At 44.4% G+C, this 24,232-nt stretch overlaps 1 protein-coding gene and 1 non-coding gene across 2 annotated transcripts in view; both read left to right on the top strand.

Annotated features, from left to right (window-relative positions):
* The window catches only part of LOC126188350 (titin homolog), a 1,721,077-nt gene that overhangs the window by 575,240 nt on the left and 1,121,605 nt on the right, over positions 1-24,232 (top strand). The window contains exons 24-25 of the mRNA XM_049929949.1: positions 5,405-10,096; positions 17,228-17,582. Coding sequence (XP_049785906.1) covers positions 5,405-10,096; positions 17,228-17,582 — 5,047 coding nt within the window. The remainder of the gene's footprint in view (positions 1-5,404; positions 10,097-17,227; positions 17,583-24,232) is intronic.
* Trnak-uuu (transfer RNA lysine (anticodon UUU)) lies at positions 18,108-18,181 on the top strand. Its single transcript has one exon. It is a non-coding gene; the product is annotated as a tRNA-Lys (tRNA).

Raw genomic sequence — 24,232 nt, 5'->3', positions numbered from 1 at the left:
CATTCGGCTGCCCGCCGGCCGCTGTGGCCGAGCGTTTCTAGGCGCTTGAGTCCGGAACTGCTCTTCTGCTACCGTTGCAGGTTCGAATCCTGCATCGGACATGGATGTGTGTGATGTCCTTGGGTAAGTTAGGTTTAACTAGTTTTAAGTCTAGGGGACTGATGACCTCTGATGTTAAGTTCCGTAGTGCTTGGAGCCATTTGAACCATTCGGCTGCTGATGTTACTCATGTAAATAGCAAATATGGCCCAAGAAGGGTTGTCCGAGCAAGCTCATATCTTCCTTTCCCTGCCTATTTGATTTATTGTTACCTCAATGTCCTTTTCTCATCCGTATTTACTACTATTTTTGTTTCATGGTGTAAGACTTTGGTTGCCCTGACGTGGTGTGGTGGATAGCCACTGTCACTCATTATTGTCCATAATGTATTTATTTCGGCTCGATCGAAAGCTTGCTTTCAACATAAGAGTGAAGTGGGTTTGCTACGCCTGACTGCCAGCTTCCAATGGCGTGACGTACAGGAGCACCTCACAGTCCCAGCTCGCTGTCTTGACCGTTGCCTGAAACGTCAGATCCTCTCCCTGCTCCAGGATTAATTCGCCTCCGCGTCAGGCTTGATCACAGAAATGGCCGCCAAACACGATTAAAATTATGGACAGGAAGGAATGGTACAGTGCTTCATAAATAAGGATCGATTCAATTAAACAGGTATATTGTTTCATAGAGGCCCATAAATACATTTACAAGAAGGCTCGCACGTTTAATAAATTAGAGAGCACTGACGTGAATGTCAAAAGTGAAGATGCTGTAGACGGTCATCGAAGAGGCAAAGAGACTGGTGCACCTACCTAATATCGTGTAGGGTCCCCGAGAATACGCAGAAGTGCCGCGACACGACGTGGTATGGACTCGGCTAATGACTGAAGTAGTGCTGGAGGGAACTGAATCCTGTAGGGCTGTCCATAAACCCTTAAGAGTATGACCAGTGCAGATCTCTTCTGAACAGCACGTTGCAAGGCATGCCATATATGCTCAATAAAGTTAATGTATGGGGAGTTTGGTGGCCAGCGGAAGTGTTTAAGCTCAGAAGAGTGTTCCTGCAGCCATTCTGTAGAAATTGTGGACGTGTGGGGTGTCACATCACATTGTCCTGCTGTAATTGGCCAAGTCCTTCGAAATCCACAATGGATGGATGCAGGTGATCAAATAGGATGCTTACGTACATGTCAACTGTCAGAGTCGTTTGTAGACTTATGAGGGGTCCCATATCACTCTAACTGCACACGTCCCACACCATTACAGAGCCTCCACGAACTTGAACAGTCCCTTGCTGACATGCAGGGTCCATGGATTCATGGGTTGTCTCCATACCTGTACACGTCCATCCACCCGACACAATCTCGTCCGTCCGGGCAACCTGTTTCCAGTCATCAACATTCCAATGTCGGTGCTGATGGGCCTAGTCGAGGCGTAAAACTTTGCGTCGTGCAGTCCTCAAGGGTACGCCAGTGGGTCTTCGGCACCCAAAGCCCATATCGCTGATCTTTGGCTGAATGGTTCGCACGCTGACACTTGTTGATGGCACAGAACTGAAATCCTCAGCAATTTGCGGAAGGGGTGCACTTCTGTCACCTTGAACGATTCTCTACAGTCGTTGACCTCGTTCTTTCAGGATCTTTTGCCGGCCTCTGCGATGTCGGAGATTTGATGTTTTACCGGATTCCTGATATTCGCGGTACACTAGTGAAATGGTCGCATGGGACAATCCCCACTTCATCGCTACCGCGGAATGCTATGTCCCTTCGCTCGTGCGCCGGGTACAACAGCACGTTCAATCTTGATAACCTGCCATTGTAGCAGCAGTAACAGATCTAACAGCTGCGCGAGACACTTGCTGTTTTATTTAGGCGTTGCCGACCACAGCGCCGTGTTCTGTCTGTTTACATACGTCTGTATCTGAATACGCATGCCTATACCAGTTGCTTTCGCACTTCAGTGTACAAAGCAGTACTTCACGCATCTCAATGTCTGTGACTTCATATCTCCCCAGTTATGGTTTGTACAGTGACACAATTTTGCAGGTGCATTCAGTGGTATATGGTGGATACTGCCTGAAAAGTGTGTTGCGAGTAGAATTAGTAGGAAAGCAGATATAAATTAAAACCTAGTGGGTGATGTTTAAGTTTTACTGCATGAACAGCAAAAATGAACTAAGCGATAAACTGTACTCTTTCCATTATTTTGTGGGGAGAGCCAGCGAGAAAATGTTTCGTAAAGTTTTGAAATTACGTGTAAAGTTTGTTGGCTTGAGAGGCACCCACATGCCTTGCTCATACTATGGCATCAAGCAGTCAGGCCGGCAAGATGAGTGGTCTGCCAAGCGAGTGGATTCATTCTTATTTATTGAGTAACATGAACTCTCGTACTCACAATTAAGTTACAAATTATCCTCCTGTATGATTAACATGCAACAGAAACACGCATCTGACTATCAGTAATTTACAGAACTCTGTACACTACGCACTGGCAATACCACATTTTCTTTCCTTTTTTTATTTAACGGCTTTTGTCTACACGTGGCCACCGCACTGAATATGAATGGCACACACATTATAAATTCGGGACATTATGGCAACATACAATTCAATGGAAAAGTCCACCAATCTTTTTCTTTTCACTATCTTATTTATTCCGATAAATTCTCTAACCTAAACACACAAATTCTATAACCTACAACAATAACACATGAGAAATTCCGCCCAGTGGGCATGACTTTACATTGGTGAATCTCTATATTATGGTCTCGTAATTATTTAACGCTACAGTGCACTTTCTGGATAGGATGGTGGATCTATTCTTATTTCTCACACTTCGACTCTCACAATCATCATCACGAAACTATCCTCCAGACCGAGCAGTACAGAAGGAACAAGCATAACCCACTAATCTTTTGAAACTACCTTGCTACTCTCCCATGCAAATCACACATACCCAAATTACATGACATACATCACACTACAATATGAAATACAAAACACTAAATAGTCACAACTATCACTTTCAGCTTTCCCACTTCAATTAATATTTATCCCAGTTTCACATGACACTGCCCCACTTCGTAATTCTACTTTCCTACTATGAACTCTGGAGATATATGCACGTCTTCCTGTGCAATGCAAGCCAAGTGGCGTTGCTGGATAGACGGCCGACTCACCTTGCTTGTCTCTCAGAGTTTGAATCTAGCGTCACATGGAATCACATCACGCAAAGTAGTATTAAGAACGTATTCATCACACACGCGAGTCCTCAACTGATACCATGGACGAGTACTTCTCTTTATCTTTTGTCTCATACACAGTTTGAGACTCACACAGTACTCACCACGTGGAAGTACTCGTCTCTAATTTCAAGTCCTGCACACGCCATTTCTTAAATATTTCAACTTATGGTACACACGCTATTTCTTAAATATTTCAACTTATTGTACACACGCTAGTAATTCAGCTTAACTTAAGCACACATAAGTATTTCAACTTATTGCTACACATGGTTTCATTGTGACCGTTGGTCACTTCCGAAGATTACTACAATCCCATTAATATTACCTGCCTGACATTTAATTCTCCCCACAAAAGGTCCTGAAATAGAGAAATTATTATTTCAAACTACTCTTAAATATTCCACATGCATACCATGTCTCCACTCTTTTGTGTTTACGGAGCACAACTAAAACAGGTCATAACAGCACAAGATCCAGCGGCAGAGTGCCGAAACATGGCCGTTCTCCAGGTCATCTCCCATCTCTGTCGAGGTGGGGGAAGCACCTTGCTACCGTATTGGTCAGCCACATTTCAGGCGCTCAAAGCTCTGGTAAATTTCATCTCTTTGGTTCCACCAAAGGTGGCCAAAGGATCGTCTCAAAGATGATTATATATTCACATTCACTATCTGTGGTTAGCAGACGACCATACATTCATTCATTTCACAGATCTCACCAAACTGGACGTAGGGATTTATTTTGTGGGAGTGCATATGTGATCAATTAAATAAATAAATTGTCATTCTTTCCCACACTGGTATCCGGCTTCGATGTATTAATTGAAATTGAGTTATTTTACAAAAAAAATGTGTTGTTCTGACAAAAATAATGAAGTATGTTGTACCTATTTTCAATGTCGGGCGGTACTGTACCCTTTCAGGCTGTCGGTACGTGTTCTTATTCTCAGATGTTGGATGAATATAGTCTGGGTAGTTTGCTTGCTGTGATTTAAAAAAAAAAAAAATTGGTTCAAATGGCTCTGAGCACTATGGGACTCAACAGCTGAGGTGATCAGTCCCCTAGAACTTAGAACTACTTAAACCTAACTAACCTAAGGACATCACACACATCAACGCCCGAGGCAGGATTCGAACCTGCGACCGTAGCGGTCGGGCGGTTCCAGACTGTAGCGCCTAGAACCGCTCGGCCACTCCGGCCGGTTATCAGACGATTCCCAGTCCGATTAGATTTCATTTTTGTTCCGTAAATTCCGTTACTCAGAATTGCAGGTAATGTTTCTGGCACTCCGTTTATACTGACTGCTGATTGCACTGGCGATTTCAGCGATTGTAAAGGTCAAGCCGTCTTTTCCTATCTATGAACCTGCTCTATTCTTATTGGAAACTTTTGCACGCAGTATAGTTAATGTCACTTGTGTGCCTCAGTCTGGTGTGTCTGAGGTATGTCACAGCAGGGCTGAGATCACTTCAGAGGTACATTTTAAAAGACAGCGGGTGACTTCTGAGAGTCGGGGCGACAGCAGTAGAGGTGATGCCTCTGGTCAGGTGTGGCGCAGCTACTCTGGAGCGAGTAACAAAATAAGATGGGGTTCCTGTGTACGGGAACGCGTTATGCAGATCTTGGAGTCACTCGCGTCCATGTAGGAAAGTTTTTACTGCGTTTAACGAAGGCGATGTTGGTCTGATGTATTCGACGATGCCCTTTGGATACACTGTCTAAAGGATCGTTTTAAGAAATACCAAATTAAGATCAACCTGAAAATGCCAAAATAAGGCGAAACGCGTATTTGAAAAAATAAAAAAAATAAAATAGCAACAAAGACTGTTTTTAACCAATACTATTTAGTTAATCCCTTTTTCTGAGCTGTATACTCTTAATAATTTTTGACAAGCCAAAGTCTCAGGTCTTGCTTGCGAGGTCCACTCTGTAGCTACCCTTAAACTCGTTGCGTACAGTTCATAATGGAGTACCTGAGTTCGTTGGAGAGCAATCTACCACTCGGTAACCGAGCTGATACTGGCCCCTACAGCGGTCGGAAGCTGACGTTCATAGCTCGGTTGGCGCTCGTCACGTAAGATGGAGCCGAGGGCTTTCAGCTAACGCCGCTCTACGCTGTGTCTGCAGGTGACGCTGGAAGGCGACTTGGACACGCTGTCGGACCGCACGGATTCGGCGACGGCGGCCGTGTCGGGGGCGGAGCCGCGCCTTGCCGTGGCCGCCGTGCAGCGGGTGGCCGTCGTGGAGGCGGAGGAGGTGCCCGCGCAGGAGGCGGCGGCCGCGCCCGCGGCGGCGCTCCCGGAGGCGGCGGTGGCGGCCGTGGCGGCGGTGGGGGCGGCGCGCCGCGAGGCGGCCGTCGCGCTGCAGCAGATGCCGCTGTCCGCCGCGGCGTCGCTGGCCGACGTCAGCGGCGCGGGGGCGGAGCAGGAGGCGCGAGCGCAGGAGCTGACGGAGCAGCGGCCGCGGGCCACGGTCACCGAGCACCGCGTCGATCTCGCAGAGCCGCTGGAGGGGCAGAGGGAAGGCGCCGAAAGCCAGCAGACTGAAACGGGGAGAGCTGGGGGCGAAGAGCAGGTGGACGAACGAGGTCTAGCAGCCACTGAGTCCTCAACACAGGAAGACACTAGAAAAGAGGAAGAAAGACGTAAAGAGCTGACTGCAGAAAAAGTTCACAAGGAATCTAAGAAGGCACTGCTGAAGGATGATGCAGCTAAGCAAGAAGAAAAGCCAAAAGTTGTCGCGGAAAAAGCAGGAAAGGAAACAGAAGAAGATAAAAGTAAAATTGACGAAACGAAAGACGAAACAGTGCTGAAATCTAAGATCAAAACAAAAACTGAAATAGAGACTAAAACTGAAATAGAAAAATTGCAATCGGAGAAAGAAGGAAAGAAAATACAAGAACAAGATCTGAAGGATAAAGAAAAGATAACAAAGGGAGGAAAAACTGAAGTTGAGACGAAAAAAGCTGAAGAAAGTATGGTTACAGGTAGAACAGAACAAGAAATTAAGCCTAGAGAACAAGCGACAGAAGCGAAGGATAGAACCGACGTGGAAGTAGAAGAACTGAAAGGTGACAAAACTAAAGAAAAAGCAATACAACAGACTACTACTAAGGGAACAATTGATGATCGCGAAGTGTCTGAGCAAGTGAAAGACACAGATAGAAGACAGGACAATGTCGAATTTCAGTCAGAGACATTGCCTGGAAAAGAAGTTGATGACAAGAATAAACAAAAAGGTGATTTGGAAACACCAGAGAAATCTACCGAAAGAATGAATGAAAATAAAGCAAAAGAAATTGATATAAAGGAGGAAGTGCAACTAAGAGGAAAGGAAGAAAAGAAACCATTGGATGATATTACAGAAAAAAGAAAAATTTCTGAAACGTCTGATGATACTGGAAAGGAAGAGCTCAAGAGGAAGTCTAGTCCAAAGGTTAAGAAACCGTCACCTAAGAAGAAAACAGAAGACTTAAAAACTGAAGTCGATGGAGAAATGAAAACAGCGGAGGAGCCAGCTCCTGCAAATAAAGAAGCTTTAGAGGATAAAGCGAAAGCAGAACAGATAAAACCATTAGACGACGTCGAGGAAATGAGAAAAGAGGAAGAACAAAAGAAAAGCGCATCAAAGTCTGAGAAATATGATGCTAAAACAGAAGACCTTGAGAAGAAGGAAGCCCCAATGCTTAAGAAACTGTCGCCTAAGAAGAAACAACAAGAAGAAAGTAAAACTAAAGTTGAAACACCGAAGAAAACCGTAGAGGAATCAGATGATAAAGATAAACGAGGATTCGAGCAAAAATTGAAAGATGAACGTGGAAAGCCGTTAGCTGATATTGAAGAAAATAAGAAAGAGGAAGATACTAAAAAAACTGAGCCAACATCTGAAAGAAATGAGGAGGCTAAAGCAGAGGAACTCAGAAATGACACTCCAAGGCTGAAGAAACTCTCACCTAAAAAGAAAAAAGAAGAAGAGAAGAGCGTGCCTAAAGATGAGGACAAACAGAAAACTGCAGAAGATTCTGATCTTAAGAATAAAGCAGAGTTAGACCAGATATCAGAGGTAACAAAATCTCTTGACGATATTGCAGAAAAGCAAAAAGAAGAAGGGAAGAAGAAAAGTGATCTGAAACCTGAAAAGGCTCAGGATGACGCAACAGAAGAAATCAAGAGGAAGGAAAGTCCAAGACTAAAGAAGTTGTCACCAAAAAAGAAAAAAGAAGGAGAGAAAAGTATCTCTAAAGATGAGGAAGAACGGAAAACTACAGAAGAAGCTGACGTGATAAACAGAGGGGAGGTTGATGAAAAATCGAAGGAAATAATTAAATCTCTTGATGATAGCGCAGAAAAGCAGAAAGAAGAAGAGAAGAAGAAAAGCGACGTGAAATTAGAAAAGGACCAGGAAGCTTCAACAGAAGAACTCAAGAGGAAGGAAAGTCCAAAACTTAAGAAGTTATCACCAAAGAAGAAAAAAGAGGAAGAGAAGAGTATATCTAAAGAAGAGGTGGAACAGAAACCCACGGAAGAATCTGACCTTGTAAGTAAAGCTGAATTAGACCAGAAATCAAAAGAAGTAACAAAATCTGTTGGTGATAGCGCAGATAAGAAGAAAGAGGAAGACAAGAAGAAAAGCGACGTGAAATTAGAAAAGGACCAGGAAGCTTCAACAGAAGAACTCAAGAGGAAGGAAAGTCCAAAACTTAAGAAGTTATCACCAAAGAAGAAAAAAGAGGAAGAGAAGGGTGTATCTAAAGAAGAGGTAGAACAGAAAACCACGGAAGAATCTGACCTTATAAGTAAAGCTGAATTAGACCAGAAATCAAAAGAAGTAACAAAATCTGTTGGTGATAGCGCAGAAAAGAAGAAAGAGGAAGACAAGAAGAAAAGTGATGTGAAATCAGAAAAGGACCAGGAAGCTACAGCAGAAGAACTCAAGAGAAAGGAAAGTCCAAGACTTAAGAAGCTATCACCAAAAAAGAAAAAAGAAGAAGAGAAAAGTAAAGCAAAGGAAGAAGAAAATCTCAAGGAAAGTAAAATAGACAAGAAACTAGAAGACCAGAAAGAGATACAGGATACAAAAAGTGAAACGGTTAAGAGAGCAGAAGATGCAGAAGTAATTGCGAAAAAGAAAGAAGATACTAAAGATGGAAAAACACAGAAAGATGATAAAGTAGAAGAGAAGAGACATACAGAAGTTGTAACTACGGATATAAGCGTTGAGCAGCAGAAAAAGGAGGAAACCGAACAGGTGCAATCGAAACATCGTGATGAACAAGCAAAGAAGACCGATGAACAGGAAGGTGAAAAAGTTTATCGTAAGGGAGTCTCAGAAAGTGAAAAACAAGAGCAAGACTTGAAGAAAGAAGTTCCAGGTGAAGCAACAATTAAAGAAGTGCAATCAAGTCAAACAGAGATACCGAAACAAGCAGCAGAGAAACTGAAGGACGATGGCAAACAGAAACAAGATGAAAAAGAAATTGACGAAGTTGGTAATCGGAAGGGCACTAAAAAAGACGAAGCAAAATCAAAGAAGAGAAAAGAGTCCCTGTCAGAAACAGTAGTGAGGAAAGAAAAAGAAAAGACTGAAGATAAATTAGAAGACCATAAGGCACTAATTACAAAAGATGGAGAAGTAATGGAAGAACATGCAGATGTAAAGCTCAAGGAAAAGAAAGAAGTAGAAGATGAGGCGCAGAAGTTCAAAAAAGAAGAAACAGACAAACTCAAAGGCAAGGATTCTAAGGTGAAGTCAAAGGAGAAGGAAAATGACGTAAAGAAGGGAAAAGAAGAAGAGAAGAAAGAGCAAACTACCGAAGCTGACAAGCATGAAGATTCAATTACAATTTCAAAACAGGCCGCAGAGCAAAAACAAGATGCTATAGATGGAACAACGGAAAAGGACAGTAAACAGAAGCCTGCAGAAAGGAAACAAGAAGAAAAGAAAAGTAGCGAGCAAAGAGAGACTGAAGAGAAGGAAAAGGTCCCACAGGTTAAGAAACGCGGTAGCAAAAAGAAAGAGGTGTCTGAATCAAAGGAAATAGCAGACAGTCAGAAAACAAGTAAATTAGAGGCGAAAAAAGATAGTGGAGAATCTGAAGGAAAACCAGGCGAACGTGAACTGGGAGAAGAAGAAGCGAAAAAGAAAAAAGAGGATGCGAAACGAGAAAGTAAAGTGGACGAAACTTTCGTGTCTAAAAGTACCGGAGAGGAAAGTGCAAAGGTTGATGGTGAAGAAAGAACGAAGAAACGGGAAAGAGAAACTAGCGAAAAACTAGTTGATGATAAAGCAACTGAAAAGAAGTCGGAGATCAAAGAACAGGTCGCAAAACTGTCAGAGAGAGAAGTTAAGGAGGTAAAGGAAGTAAGTGGTAAGGACACAAGTGAAACTGAAAATGAAGGTAAGGTAAGAAAAAGAAGATCAGTTAAAGGTAAGGTGGAGAGGAAAGGTGAAGAAGAGCCAGTGAGCGACACTGGTATCACAAAGGGAGAGGACTCAGTGGCAGACAGCAAGTCGTACTCAACCGAAAAAATGAGCGACAGGGTGTTGGCGAGAAAAGAGGGTGTTGCCGACGAATCCGACGTCTCCTCTAGGAGGAGAGAGGCTGCGGCGGACAGGGCCCGTTCTGAAGAGGTCGAGGATTCCGACACGCTTAGCGGCCCCGGCGCAACCCTGCTCCCGGAGGACTCTGACATCTCCCTGGAGGAGCCGTCCTCACGCTGGCAGCGCCGGCGTCCCTGGAGAACCGAAGACCGGTCCAGGTCCTCCGACAGCAGCGCCACCATCACCTCCAGCAGCGGTCGCCGCCCCAGGCTCGACATGGTAAGTGACTACCAGCTCACACTCATCGCCTTGCTCTGTGTCTCGTGCGTTATACACTACTGGCCATTAAAATTGCTACACCACGAAGATGACGTGCTACAGGCGCGAAATTTAACCGACAGGAAGAATATGCTGTGATATGCAAATGATTAGCTTTTCACAGCATTCACACAAGGTTGGCGACACCTACAACGTGCTGACATGAGGAAAGTTTCCAAGCGATTTCTCATACACAAACAGCAGTTGACTGGCGTTGCCTGGTGAAATGTTGTTGTGATGCCTCGTGTAAGGAGGAGAAATGCGTACCATCACGTTTCCGGCTTTGACAAAGTACGTGTTGTAGCCTATCGCGATTGCGGTTTATCGTATCACGACATTCCAGCTCGCGTTGGTCGAGGTCCAATGACTGTTAGCAGAATATGGAATCGGTGGGTTCACGAGGGTAATACGGAACGCCATGCTGGATCCCAACGGCCTCGTATCACTAGCAGTCGAGATGACAGGCATCTTATCCGCACGGCTGTAACGGATCGTGCAGCGACGTCTCGATCCCTGAGTCAACAGATGGGGACGTTTGCAAGCCAACAACCATCTGCACGAACAGTTCGACGACGTTTGCAGCAGCATGGACTGCCAGCTCGGAGACCGTGGCTGCGGTTACCCTTGACGCTGCTTCACAGACAGGAGCGCCTCCGCTGGTGTACTCAACGACGAACCTGGGTGCACGAATAGCAAAACGTCATTTTTTCGGATGAATCCAGGTTCTGTTTATAGCATCATGATGGTCGCATCCGTGTTTCGCGACATCGCGGTAAACGCACATTGGAAGCGTGTATTCGTCATCGCCATACTGGCGTGTCACTCGGCGTGATTGTATGGGGTGCCATTGGTTACACGTCTCGGTCACCTCTTATTCGCATTGACGGCACTTTGAACAGTGGACGTTACAATTCAGATGTGTGGCTCTACACTTCATTCGATCCCTGCGAAACCCTGCATTTCAGCAGGATAATGCACGACCCCATGTTTTAGGTCCTGTACGGGCCTTTCTGGATACAGAAAATGTTAGAGTGCTGCCCTGGCCAGCACATTCTCCAAATCTCTCACCAATTGAAAACGTCTGGTCAATGGTGGCCGAGCAACTGGCTCGTCACAACATGCCAGTCATTACTCTTGATGAACTGTGGTATCGTGTTGAAGCTGCATGAGCAGCTATACCTGTACACGCCACCCCAGCTCTGTTTAACTCAATGCCCAGGCGTATCAAGGCCGTTATTACGGCCAGAGGTGGTTGTTCTGGGTACTAATCTCTCAGGATCTATGCACCCAAATTGCGTGAAAATGTAATCACATTTCAGTTCTAGTATAAAATATTTTTCCAACGTATACCCGTTTATCATCTGCATTTCTTCGTGTTGTTTAATGGGCAATAGTGTATTTTACAAGAAGACACACACACACACACACGCACGCACACACACACACACACACACACACACAGGGTGACTCTTCAATGATATGCGTAAAGGGTTACGGCTGCTTGCCTACAAAATGCGTATCAGACATGAGATAAATCCGACCCATCGCCCTATGAGTAGAACTTCGGCAGTTTAACGCTAAATGAAACAGACGACACTGCAAATTTTCTTAAACAGTTTCTGTTTTCAAAACAGGAAACATTCCACACAAATGATTGTGTAAACAGTCGCAGTTGCCTTATATCTGGCTCGGAACAACAACGATGTGTACGAAAATGTCCGTGATTGACCAAAAGTGAACGTCCGGTGTGAGTTACTTTATGGCCAGGTTATAGGCCCTTTCTTTATCACTGAAAGAATAATTACAGGCATAACTTGTCTGGAGCTTAACATCAGGATTGATGGTCACGAAGTAGATGAAGTTAAGGAATTCTGCTACCTAGGCAGCAAAATAACCAACGACGGACGCAGCAAGGAGGCATCAAAAGCAGACTTGCACTGGCAAAATGGGAATTCAATGTTTATTCAAGAACTCGTCCTTCCAGAATATTCATTTACGACCATTGGTTGCTTTTCTCAAAACATTTAGTTTAGGATCGTCTATCGCCTTCATAATTTTGGCTATAAGAGCTCGGACCAGTCTTTATATGTCAGATACTTATCGTTACTGTATTGTGACCAGTTGTAGGGCACACTGTAGCAACGAGATTTTCTAGGCCTCAGCGTGCTGTAGCACTGAACACGCTTTAAAGCGACTATATCGCCTCTACAATATCTACTACTAACACAACAATTGAGCCACTCTTCAAAGTTCACACCAATTACTACGGATACAGTTGTGTTCAACACTTAAATGGTTCAAATGGCTCTGAGCGCTATGGGACTCAACTGATGAGGTCATTAGTCCCCTAGAACTTAAAACTAGTTAAACCTAACTAACCTAAGGACATCACACACATCCATGCCCGAGGCAGGATTCGAACCTGCGACCGTAGCGGTCTCGCGGTTCCAGACTGCAGCGCCTAGAACCGCACGGCCACTTCGGCCGGCGTTCAACACTTAACTGGTGTCTGTAAGACATACGACATCATGTACAATATTTGAGAAGGATCACAGTAATCGCTGATATAAGCTTGTTGGTTGACGCTGCTGAAAAGTTACTCAAAGTTCAGTCGCCAAATGATGAGCTAGTGGACGAGCGGCAGCCGTCGAAGACAGCTTGCAGGCTGCTGTGTGCTGGCGGCTGTTATACCGGAGTCAAGGTAGCACCTGAGGACCGGAAATCCATATAACATCGCAGAGGATTAGGTTGTCTATGTCTAAGGCGTACCAAAACCACCATAGTAAACACCGGCTATTTACATACATGATAATGAAAACAGACATTCCGAGCACTACTTTCTGCAGGGGGAGCTCGAGCCACAGCCTGCAGGAAGTATCACTACGCGAAAACCTGACTGGCTGGAGACAGCTATTTAGGGGCTAGAACCAGGCCCGAACTTCAGTTCACTCCGGATGCCGACCTCGTGTACTTCGACCGCTGAAGCTTACGTCTTCGTCTCTGAATTGGACTCGTACTAGTGTGTGTGTGTGTGTGTGTGTTACAACGAACCTTTGTGGAAATTTAGAAGTGAACTTTTGTTTGCCTCAATTATGAGACTTTTACTGGCATCGTTATTGTTACCCTTCGTTTGTCGTTCAGTCATCAACCTTGTGAACTTACATCAATAAAAGTTGTGTTGTGAAAAATTGTGAACAGTCAGTCACAACAGCGGCCGTCGTGACTGGAAGGCTGGCCGTCGGATCTGGAAGTAGACACACCGACTGACTCCCCAGCTGACAGTTCTTGGAGATTTTTTTTCTTTATTATTATTTCAGTTTCTCACGAAAGGGCGTTCTAGCTGCGGATAAAGCCGCTCTTCAGCCAAAAGCTACAAAACTTGTAAAGAGCTTTTAAAATATGCAAAAACAGGTGACAATAAATAATTTTGGTGGACGGTGGTGATGATTTTTAAAACTTATGAGAGGATTTTATATTACAGTAAAAATATTATCCCTGATGATAATGTCAATGATTCTGTAGTTAACGATGATACTGGTGGTGCGTGAAAATGATCTTGGTCAAGGTGGAGACGGAGTGATGAATATGACTATACGGCGCTGTGGAATTGCAGGTAGCGACTAAAACGTCATCGAGCTGGGGAAGGGGAGGGAGAGAAATAGAATGATAGTGTGAGTTAGAGCATTGTGTCTAGATTTGGTAAGAGGCGAATATACCGAGCTACGTTCTATTTCCGCAACTACGACTTCAGCTATACGTAGTCTCGCCAAGTAACGCCTTCTGAGCAGGCAACCCAAGTGACACTACTGTACCGCGTAGTGCGTCCATTTTACCATCCCTGAATGATGAAATATACTCGTACACTGCGGAAAACAATTAAAGGGTCACTTCTTCAAAACGGCGTGATTATTTCCGCTATTGCCACGCATAAATGTGAAATTTCGCCCAGATGTGTGTAAAGCATTTTTCTGTAATGGTGGAAAATGCTGGTGCCCTGCGACGTCACCGTCGGACTCGGCGATGCTTCAGACAGCAACGTGTCGACAGTGGGAGAAAAATAAAATTATCGAGAGCTGAGAAGTTCACGAGAGGAGTGAGGTGGGTTAATGATGTCACGCAGGCACCAAATTTCACCAAAATTCTGCCGGCGCCGCTGTGGACGTGTCACACGATGAAAAGGACATCACAGCCCCTCTTACCCAATTTCACCCTTCTGTCGACGCCTCTGCCATGTATGACGGTAGTAGGTCGACGTAAGTGCTGTTCCGCCACCTTACGACATGTACAGCGGTTGTACGTAGGCGTAGTAATTGTTCTAGTCCTGTGTAAAGGCCGCTTACAACACTCACGGTTTCTACTCTTGCAATTACCTTGAGTACTTCAGATGTTATTCTAGCGTCGGTAATTGAAGTACGTATATACAACTACCTCTTTAACAAACGCTAATGACCTCAGATGCCGCGTAATGGATAAAGCATAGTCAAATGTTAAGTTATCGTATAGTCTTGGTTGCAGCGTTTCTATTTCGTGAAACTACTTCTTGCGAGTGATAATATTACTGAAAAACACGGTCGCCAGCCAAAATGACGAATCGATTAACGTTATTCAATAAATTCACCAAATTTGTTCTTTACTATATTTTCGTTCTTATTAAAACTTTTTCTCTTTTAATAAGTTCTATCAATGAAGGAACAGGCTAATGCACGTAGAAAGCCGAATAATGAGTGCTTTCAGAATGGGTCACACGCACACATTTAGAAAGTTTTGGCCAATGGAAACAACGCCGGAACGACAATAATGCCTACTTACTTTTCTGAACGTAAGATCAGCAACACTGCCTCTGAAACCATGTATTATACACAAGAAATATTTTACGATACTTTTGTAAGTATCGAAATGATTGCAAAAGTTTTTATACTTGGTTTTTCTCAGCTTTATTGAAACAGTTGCTTTACTTAATTTCTTGGACAGAAGGTCCCAATAACCGAGTTGACACTTTAGGTAGAATTGTTATTTACTTTACGTACATTCAATGCAATCTACAATTCTCCACATTTACTTTAATTGCTGCACTTGAGTGATACTTTAAATTTACTTTGAAAGAAAACACGAATGGATTCTCGATTTCTTTCTCTTTAGTATAGGAAAGGATCCCTACTTGGAACACTTTAGGTTAAATGAGTAGTTTTGCGTTAAAAAAAAAAACAATTAAATGATTATTGAATAAAACACACAAAAATTGTCAACACAGCTCTTATACAGAACTACGGACGGTTAATTTCAGTATTGTCACTGCTGGAGCTTTAGGTGCTTTGAAGGCACGTACCGTTTTGCAGCGACGGAGATTATTACTCGTCTTCGTTGTGCCGAATTATGCGACTTATACCAGCGCAGTTATGTGTTTGGCTTTCCTGGGGATCTGCGTCGGTCTGAGTAATGGATGCCTTTTCCATCCAGGAGCCATCACTCGTTGCAGACGTAATTTTATGCCTCCTCTAAAGCGTTGGAGACATGTACATTAGCACTTGCCCTTCACTTACGTCTATTAAGCAGTAAAAGTTTTGCCTTTTTTAAAACATCACTGCGTAGTACAGCGTGCATCAGCTTTCGTCCCCTGCCTCCACAGTGTTTTACTCCGCTTCTCCCCTCTCCTACCTGCTTCCGATAGCACCAAAAAATATCCACCTTTTGCAACCTTCCAGAACGTCGATATATCCCTACTGGTTTTCACCTATATTTAACTTTAGCCCTGAGCTGGTGATGACTTCACTTTACAAGCAATTACACATAGTTAAATAAAAGATACTTACATAACATTATAAATATTTTGTTAGTTACATATAAACATTAACTTCACCCAGTCAAGAAATATTATCTTCTGCAGACACTCTTATACACTATATTCTGTATAAATCTCATTCTTTGCTTCATTAGTGCGAAGTCTGTCGACTCTAAAAAGATCGATAGTGCTACACATGGAGGTCAGAACAGCGGCACTCAGCGCGCAAATCACGCGGTTTTCTTATGAGTGGCAGAAGGAAACATTTCAGACACACCACTGCTCTGAATCGACAAAAGAATGTCTCAGAGGGTGGCATGCAGGTTATCAGTAATACCACCCTTTGCTATAGGGCGCTGGTTTTCACACTTTTCATGGTCTAAGACAACAGTTGGCTATGTGATGAGCAGCAGTACGATCTTCTTACTAACGTTTGACACTGTATACACTTCCTCCATAACTGAAGTCTACTCTGAGGACATGTGGGATATGACCGAGCGAGGTGGCGCAGTGGTTAGCACACTGGACTCGCATTCGGGAGGACGACGGTTCAATCCCGCGTCCGGCCATCCTGATTTAGCTTTTCCGTGATTTCCCTAGATCACTCCAGGCAAATGCCGGGATGGTTCCTTTCAAAGGGCACGGCCGACTTCCTTCCCTAATCCGAGCTTGTGCTCCGTCTCTAATGACCTCGTTATCGACGGGACGTTAAACACCAATATCCTCCTCCTCCACATGTTGGGTATGCAACCCCGTTGACCGTGATCGGCTCCCTCTGGAGTGTAGCGTGACCATAATTTCTGCTGTAATGCACACGTTGGAACCACTAAGGCCTATTGATAATCATCTGACGAAATCTGAACGTGACCAGAAGCATGAAAGGGTTGTTATGCTTTTGCTGTCTTCCTGTGGGGTCATCACGGAGGGGGGATGGAGGGGCGGCTTGCGACATTGACACCTGCTGAAAAAGAACACAAAGGATCGCCCTAACACCTATAGTTCGGCAAAGCTCTCGGTGCCTCCTGCCTACCTCCATTGGGCTCTTTCAAAACGTTCCTGTACAGAAACACACATGCACTGAGACTTAGGCGCCGACGTGACAGATAACCCTTTCGACACCATCTCAGATTTCACGTGGGTGGCCAGCAGACGCCAGTGCAGCGCCACTCACCTCAGGGATGTCGAAGTGGTTGCCTGTCACACCGGCACCTAGGAGTCGGTGACTGGCCGCCTCCGTACGCGTGCATTATCGTGGATAAACGAAACTGTCTTGTCGACACCCCGCGCTGACGCGCGCCGCGTGTTCCCGGCAGCTGAGCAGCTCGGCGAGCAAGCCGCAGTTCGTGACGCGGCTGCGCGAGCGCTCCGCGGCGGCGGGCTCGCGCCTGCGGCTGGTGTGCTGCGCGCTCGGCTCGCCGGCGCCCGCCTTCCGCTGGCTCAAGGACGGCCGCGAGCTGCCGCCGGGGGAGCGCCGCCGCTACCGCACCGCCTGCGACCACTCCGGCCTCGCCACGCTCGAGATCTTCAGCGCCGCGCCCGAGGACGCGGGCACCTACTCGTGCGAGGCCTCCAACGAGGCCGGCTGGGCCTCCACCAGCGCCGAGCTGCGCGTCACTGACCACCTGCAGCCGACGCCCGCGCCGCCCACCTTCACCAGGGCCATCCGCGGTGAGTACCGCGCCGCCGGCACCTCCCTGCCCTGCCTGTCGATCCAAATGTGTGTAACAGTATTGGTCGTTGTTGTTGTTGGTGTTGTTGTTCTTATTTATACGAAGACAGTAACTTGTTCTCCAAAGAACAGTTACTGTTGATGACCGTGCAGCTTTCCCCTGGAATAAATGGTGACTAACTGAAAACCTCAGCTGTCGACAGGTGTTGTTTATATACCTCGATGTGGACAGCTGAAAATGTGTGCCCCGACTGGGACTCGAACCCGGGATCTCCCGCTTACATGGCAGACGCTCTATCCATCTGAGCCACCGAGGACACAGATGAATAGCGCGACTGCAGGGCCTTATCCCTTACGAATGCGCACAGGTTGCCCAAACTCTTACGGGAATCGCCAAAGCGTGCGCGAGTAATGAGTGGTTGGGCAAATGTCTAGATATATGTAGAATTGTGGACAGTTGGGAATGTCAGTCGCACTGGAAGCGTGCAAGGGATAAGTCCCTGCAGTCGCGCTATTCATCTGTGTCCTCGGTGGCTCAGATGGATAGAGTGCCTGCCATTTAAGCAGGAGATCCCGGGTTCGAGTCCCGGTCGGGGCACACATTTTCAGCCGTCCACATCGAGGTATATCAACAACACCTGTCGGCAGCTGTGGTTTTCAGTTAGTCATCAGTTGTTATTATTGTTGTTGTTTTGGTCTTCATTCTGAAGGCTGATTCGATAAAGCTCTCCTCGCTGCTCTACAGTACCCAAGCCTCTCTGTCTCTCCACAACTACTGAAACCTAAAATCATGTCGTCCTACTTACTATAACGAGCCTGCATCTCTCAAGGTTTCTTGAATGTCATAAGAGGACTACCTCAGGGATCGGTGCTCGGACCATTTTTGTTCAATGTTTATGTTAATGATATACCTATCATTGTATCTTCCAAAGCAGCTTATGATAGTAATGACAAAAATGCTGCAGAGTAAGTGAATAAACTTATGATAGACAAAGCAATGTTGACTGGAAAACTCTCTTTCAAATTCTGTAGGTGGCAGGGGTAAAATACAGGAAGTGAAAGGCTATTTACAATTTGTACAGAAACCAGATGGCAGTTATAAGAGTCGAGGGACACGAAAGGAAAGGGTGTGAGGCAGGGTTGTAGCCTCTCCCCGAAGTTATTCAATCTGTATCTGTATATTGAGCATCAACCGTGGACCTTGCCATTGGTGGGGAGGCTTGCGTGCCTCAGTGATACAGATGGCCGTACCGTAGGTGCAACCACAACGGAGGGGTATGTGTTGAGAGGCTCCAGAAGAGGGGCAGAAGCCTTTTTCAGTAGTTGCACGGATAACAGTCTGGCCTTGTAACCCTAACCAAAACGACCTTGCTGTTTTGGTACTCCGAACGGCTGAAACCAAGGGGAAACTACAGCCGTAATTTTTCCCCAGGGCATGCAGCTTTACTGTATGGTTAAAAGATGATGGCGTCCTCTTGGGTAAAATATTCCGGAGGTAAAGTAGTCCCCCATTCGGATCTCTGGGCGGGGACTACTTAGGAGGACGTCGTTATCAGGAGAAAGAAAACTGGCGTTCTGCGGATCGGAGCGTGGAATGTCAGATCCCTTAATCAGCAGGTAGGTTAGAAGATTTCAAAAGGGAAATGGATAGATTAAAGTTAGATATAGTGGGAATTAGTGAAGTTCGGTGGCAGGAGGAACAAGACTTTTGGTCAGGTGACTACAGGGTTATAAATACAAAATCAAATGGGGGTAGTGCAGGAGTAGATTTAATAATGAATAAAAAAGTAGGAGTGCGGGTAAGCTACTACAAACAGCATAGTGAACGCATTATTGTGGCCAAGATACACACGAAGCCCACACCTACTACAATAGTACAAGTTTACATGCCAACTAGCTCTGCAGATGATGAAGAAATTGATGAAATGTATGATGAGATAAAAGAAATTATTCAGGTAGTGAAGGGAGACTAAAATTTAATAGTCATGGTGACTGGAATTCGAGAGTAGGAAGAGGAAGAGAAGGAAACATAGTAGGTGAATATGGATTGGGGGAAAGAAATGAAAGAGGAAGCCGTCTGGTAGAATTTTGCACAGAGCATAACTTAATCATAGCTAACACTTGGTTCAAGAATCATAAAAGAAGGTTGTATACATGGAAGAATCCTGGAGATACTAGCAGGTATCAGATAGATTATATAATGGTAAGACAGAGATTTAGGAACCAGGTATTGAATTGTAAGACATTTCCAGGGGCAGATGTGGACTCTGACCACAATCTATTGGTTATGAGCTGTAGATTAAAACTGAAGAAACTGCAAAAAGGTGGGAATTTAAGGAGATGGGATCTGGAAAAATTGATTAAACCAGAGATTGTACAGAGTTTCAGGGAGAGCATAAGGGAACAATTGTCACAAATGGGGGAAAGAAATACAGTTGAAGAAGAATGGGTAGCTTTGAGGGATGAAGTAGTGAAGGCAGCAGAGGATCAAGTAGGTAGAAGTCCTTGGGTAACAGAAGAAATATTGAATTTAATTGATGAAAGGAGAAAATATAAAAATGCAGTAAATGAAGCAGGCAGAAAGGAATACAAACGTCTCAAAAATGAGATCGACAGGAAGTGCAAAATGGCTAAGCAGGAATGGCTAGAGGACAAATGTAAGGATGTAGAGGCTTATCTCACTAGGGGTAAGATAGATACTGCCTACAAGAAAATTAAAGAGACCTTTGGAGAAAAGAGAACCACTTGTACGAATATCGAGAGCTCAGATGGAAACCCAGTTCTAAGCAAAGAAGGGAAAGCAGAAAGGTGTAAGGAGTATATACAGGGTCTATCCAAGAGCGATGTACTGGAGGGCAATATTATCGAAATGGAAGAGGACATAGATGAAGATGAGATGTGAGATATGACACTGCATGAAGAATTTTGACAGAGCGCTGAAGGACCTAATTGAAAACAACGCCCCGTGATAGACAACATTCCGTTAGAACTACTGAGAACCTTGAGTGAGCCAGCCATGACAAAACTCTTCCATTTGGTGAGCAAGTTATATGAGGCAGGCGAAATACCCTCAGACTTCAATAAGAATATAATGATACCAGTCCCAAAGAAAGCAGGTGTTGACAGATGTGAAAATTACCGAACTATCAGTTCAATAAGTCACACCTGCAAATTACTAACGCGAATTTTTTACAGACGAATGGAAAAACTGGTAGAAGCCGACCTTGGGGAAGATCAGTTTCGATTCCGTAGAAATGTTGGAACACGTGACGCAATACTGACCCTACGACTTATCTTAGAAGAAAGATTAAGGAAAGGCAAACCTACGTTTCTAGCATTTGTAGACTTACAGAAAACGTTTGACAATGTTGACTGGAATACTGTCTTTCAAATTCTGAAGGTGACAGGGGTAAAATACAGGGAGCGAAAGGCTATTTACAATTTGTACAGAAAGCAGATGGCAGTTATGAGACGAGGGACATGAAAGGGAAGCAGCGGTTGGTAAGGGAGTGTGACCGGGTTGTAGCCTCTCCCCGATGTTATTCAATCTGTATATTGAGTAAGCAGTAAAGGAAACAAAAGAAAAATTCGGAGTAGGTATTAAAATCCATGGAGAAGAAATTAAAACTTTGTGCTTCGCCAATGACATTGTAATTCTGTCAGAGACAGCAAAGGACTTGCAAGAGCAGTTGAATGGAATGGACAGTGTCTTGAAAGGAGGATATAAGATGAACATCAACAAAACCAAACGAGGATAATGGAATGCAGTCGAATTAAATCGGGTGATGCTGAGGGAATTAGATTAGGAATGAGATACTTAAAGTAGTAAAGGAGTTTTATTTGGGGAGCAAAGTAACTGATGATGGTCGAAGTAGAGAGGATATAAAATGTAGACTGGCAATGGCAAGGAAAGCATTTCTGAGGAAGAGAAATTTGTTAACATCGAGTATAGATTTAAGTGTCAGGAAGTCGTTTCTGAAAGTATTTGTATGGAGTGTAGCCATGTATGGAAGTACAACATGGACGATAAATAGTTTGGACAAGGAGAGAATAGAAGCTTTTGAAATGCGGTGCTACAGAAGAATGCTGAAGATTAGATGGGTAGGTCACATAACTAATGAGGAGGTATTGAACAGAATTGGGGAGAAGAGGAGTTTGTGGCACAACTTGACTAGAAGAAGGGATCGGTTGGTAGGCCATGTTCTGAGGCATCAAGGGATCACCAATTTAGTATTGGAGGGCAGCATGGAGGGGAAAAATCGTAGAAGGAGACCAAGAGATGAATACACTAAGCAGATTCAAAAGATGTAGGCTACAGTAGGTATTGGGAGATGAAGAAGCTTGCACAGGATAGAGTAGCATGGAGAGCTGCATCAAACCAGTCTCAGGGCTGAAGACCACAACAACAACAACAGACAAAGCATCTTGCTGATTTAAGGTAAATTAATTAAAATTAAACAGTAGCAAAACCGGGAGTACACTATTCTCCCTAAAAGATAATGAGTGTCATGGCAAAGATTCTGTCAGATTACTGGGTATCCGTCTCGACACCAAACTGAACAGGAGCAGACACATACAGATAATTCATGCAGAAAACTGTTCCGTCTGTTGCAGAAATAAGGAAATTAAAAAACTGTGTTAGTGCAAACCTGTTACTCCTTGCCTACTACGCCTTTTTCCACACAAACAAACTATGGATAAATGACGTGGAGTAACTCGGCTGGAGCCAGAACAGTCTTTATTTGGTTAAAAAAGATATTAGGTGCATGTATTGCCTAAGAGCGAATACTCCATGCATAATGTATTTCATTGATATTGAAGTAATGACTGCCCCAAGTTTATACATTTTTCACACCTTTATGCAGACTAAGAACTGTTTATTTGAGAGTTTGCAGTTAGTTTTTCAAGAACGTAATCTCAAAATAGAGGGGATGTGGCACACTTTTTCTTTTCCATTGTTAGCTGTAAGAGTCTCGTATTTCTCACTGCAGACGTGCAAGTAGGGAAGGAGTATACACAATGGGGACTAATTAGAAGATGATAAATAAACAATATCAGTTACAGAAACTGGTACTAGGTTTTTCGTGAGATAATACGAATTTCCTTAAGAGTGAGCGGTTTAAAATCTTTAATGCATAATTGGCCGAAGACATGAAAACTGTCATTTCTCACCCACACTGAGACATGGTTTTCATGAAGTTTTTGTATAGTAGATGCACTTCAAAGAAATATATTTTTTAATATAAATATGTTGTGAATGTGGACTGTGTGGTGAGGAATCGCGAGTCATGTTCCGTTTTCACACCGATGACTCGTAGAAGAACTGGGATAGTAACTTCCGTTCGGGCGCTGCCTGGAACACAATATACGTAGCGCCAAGTGATATGCGCCGCTGTACATTATGTCCCAGGAGGAATGGGCAAGAAACAGCGATATGACAGGGACGGCCATTTGAAGCAACAAACCGCCCAAATAAGAATGGTTTACGAGATAGAAGACATTTAATGTACATTGTTATTTACTTTGTGTATTCTCCAAGACACACGTACACATGTGAAACAGTGCGTTTTGCAAAGCAGGAATTGAAAGATATGTATTTTTAACACATCCACGACCAAGCATTATCGTACACGTCACGTTACGGCTGTTGTACAGTTCACAATATAAATGTTAGGGGTATCCCATCGTCAACTGCAAAGGATTTGTGCGCTCTTGGGAGTACTTGTTGTGCTCCTTGTCCGAGTGTGCCTGCACGTTCCCTAATGAGGGCAGTAGCATTCACGATTTGACCAAGCAGTTCATGTTAGGTATTCCTCTTTCGTTTCCATGCCTCAGACTCCATCCAACACCATAAACAAAAATGTAATGGCGGGAAGTCCGGCGACCATGGTGGCCATTAAATTGTTCTGTGGAAAAGTGACAAAGGTAGTCCCACAGGATTCAGTGCTAGGTCCATTCCTGTTCCTTATACATGTGTTCTTTCTCGGAAACCATTCGGAATAGGCCACAGGTCCATACGACGTCTTTAGCTGTGCGTGAGCGTTCCCGTCATATCTCTGCATAAGCTCAGTTGACAAAATATTGGTCGACGGCTTAAAAGAGAACACTGGCACACTTTTGTGCGCTGTAGGTAGTGTACAAGTCTCCACCACTTACGTACGTCATGGTAGTGGAGTGGTGTGCGTGCGTGGGAGAGAGGAGCTGCCGTGTGTGCCCATGACGACGTGGGCATACCTGAATCAACGTGTGGGCTCCACGCCGGACTGAAGTGTTGTCACACGGTGTTAGCGAGGTGTCTACTGTTGTTGTTGGGGTCTTCAGTCCAGAGACGGGTTTGATGCAGCTCTCCATGCTACTCTGTCCTGTGCAAGTTTCTTCATCTCCCAGTACCTACTGCAACCTACATCCTTCTGAATCTGTTTAGTGTATTCATCTCTCTCTCCCCCTCTACGATTTTTACCCTCCGTAGTGCCCTCCAATACTAAATTGGTGATTTATTGATGCCTCAGAATATGTCCTACCAACCGATCTCTTCTTCTAGTCAGGTTGTGCCACAAATTTCTTTTCTCCCCAATTCTGTTCAATACCTCCTCATGAGTTATGTGATCTAGCGATCTAACCACCCCATTATTCTGTAGCACCACATTTG

This window comes from Schistocerca cancellata, chromosome 5 (genome assembly GCF_023864275.1).
Source record: "Schistocerca cancellata isolate TAMUIC-IGC-003103 chromosome 5, iqSchCanc2.1, whole genome shotgun sequence".
Taxonomy (NCBI): Eukaryota; Metazoa; Arthropoda; class Insecta; order Orthoptera; family Acrididae; genus Schistocerca; species Schistocerca cancellata.
Note: the sequence above shows the minus strand (reverse complement) of the source record. Positions and strands in the feature narration are given on the sequence as shown.